Source organism: Haliaeetus leucocephalus, unplaced genomic scaffold (assembly GCF_000737465.1).
Source record: "Haliaeetus leucocephalus isolate CR32 unplaced genomic scaffold, Haliaeetus_leucocephalus-4.0 Scaffold306, whole genome shotgun sequence".
Classification (NCBI taxonomy): domain Eukaryota; kingdom Metazoa; phylum Chordata; class Aves; order Accipitriformes; family Accipitridae; genus Haliaeetus; species Haliaeetus leucocephalus.
Window position 1 is genome coordinate 2,139,677 of NW_010972742.1, and position 1,326 is coordinate 2,141,002.

General features: G+C 57.4%; 1 protein-coding gene across 1 annotated transcript in view; it reads right to left on the reverse strand.

The window, feature by feature from the left end:
• The window catches only part of LHX3 (LIM homeobox 3), a 4,007-nt gene extending 2,755 nt beyond the window's left edge, over positions 1 to 1,252 (reverse strand). Inside the window, exons 1-2 of the mRNA XM_010571095.1 lie at positions 1,164 to 1,252; positions 8 to 311 (exon numbers count right to left, since the gene is read on the reverse strand). Coding sequence (XP_010569397.1) covers positions 8 to 311; positions 1,164 to 1,252 — 393 coding nt within the window. The remainder of the gene's footprint in view (positions 1 to 7; positions 312 to 1,163) is intronic.
• Positions 1,253 to 1,326: the final 74 nt, after the last annotated feature.

A 1,326-nucleotide genomic window follows, 5' to 3' on the forward strand; every position in this document is an offset into this window, starting at 1 on the left:
CACACACCCGTCGCGGCTTCTCCCCGGCCTCCCCCCGTCCCGTCCCCACGCACTTGAAGAAGTCCTCTTTGCAGTAGACGCCGTCCCCGCGGCTGAAGCATTTCTCGGCCAGCTGCGTCTGGCAGTCGGAGCATTTCAGGCACTTGCTGTGCCAGTGCCGGTCCAGGACCTTGAGGATGAACCTGTCCACGATGTGCTGGTTGCAGCCGGCGCACAGCGGGATCTCTGCGGGGAGGCAGCCCCCCGTCAGCCGCCGCCCCGACGGCCCCGCTACCTCCCGAGACCGGACCGGCCCGCCGCCTCCGGGGTTGCTGCCGCCCGACGGCGGACCCGGGGGTGGCCCGGGAAACGGCACCCAAAAAAATGAGTATTCGTTCAAATTCGTTGGCTCGGCGCCGTGTGAGCCTCTCCCCGCGGAGGGCAGCGAACCCCCGGGGCCGCGCACACAGGGGGAAGAGCCCGCGGACACCGAGGAAAACGAGAAGGGAAGCGATGGGAACGGAATTAATCCCCGGGCCGAGCCGCCGGCAAAGTTGCAACGCAATTATTTCCGGCTCTTTTTCCGTTTCCTACGCTTCCAAAATTCACCTGCAAATAACGGCGGGGTAGCCCGGGCGGGGTGGGGAAAGAAACGGCCAAAAATTACGAGAATTGCACTGGGAATGAAAATGCGGCAGGCTTGTCCCGTCGCCCTGCAGATACCGACAGAAATGATATAGAAAGAGATGATATAAGGATACAGACAGAGAGAAATAGAGATATAAAAATAAACAGATACAGTAGAGAACGAAAACGTACAGATATATAGACATAAATATATAGATATCAGTAGATAGGTATAGATATAGATAGGTAGGTAAAAATGTGGATACAGAGGTATGTACATACAGATATATCGGTATAGATACAGACGGAGAGATATATAGACACGGCTGTATAGATATAGATAGACGCAGACAGAGTATCTATACGTAAAGATAACTATATAGAGATATATAGAGATGCATAGTTGTGCGTAGGGCTAGAGATGGAGATGATATCGTTACAGGTATTAATCGTCTCCTCAACAATTCACCGCGTCCAAAGAAATAACTTCAATAACGGCAGCGCTAAAGGCAGCGGCCCCAGCCCCGGGCTGCCCGGGGAGGACTGGGCTCCGGCACCGGCACCGGGCACGGTAACACGGCACGGACCGGGCACGGTAACACGGCCCGGCCCGGCCCGGTCCCGGCCCGCGGCTCTTACGCTGCATGACGACTCCGCGGGCCGCGGCAGTTCCGCTCCCTCAGACGGGCCGCGGGCACTGGCGCATCTTCCGCGGGGCGC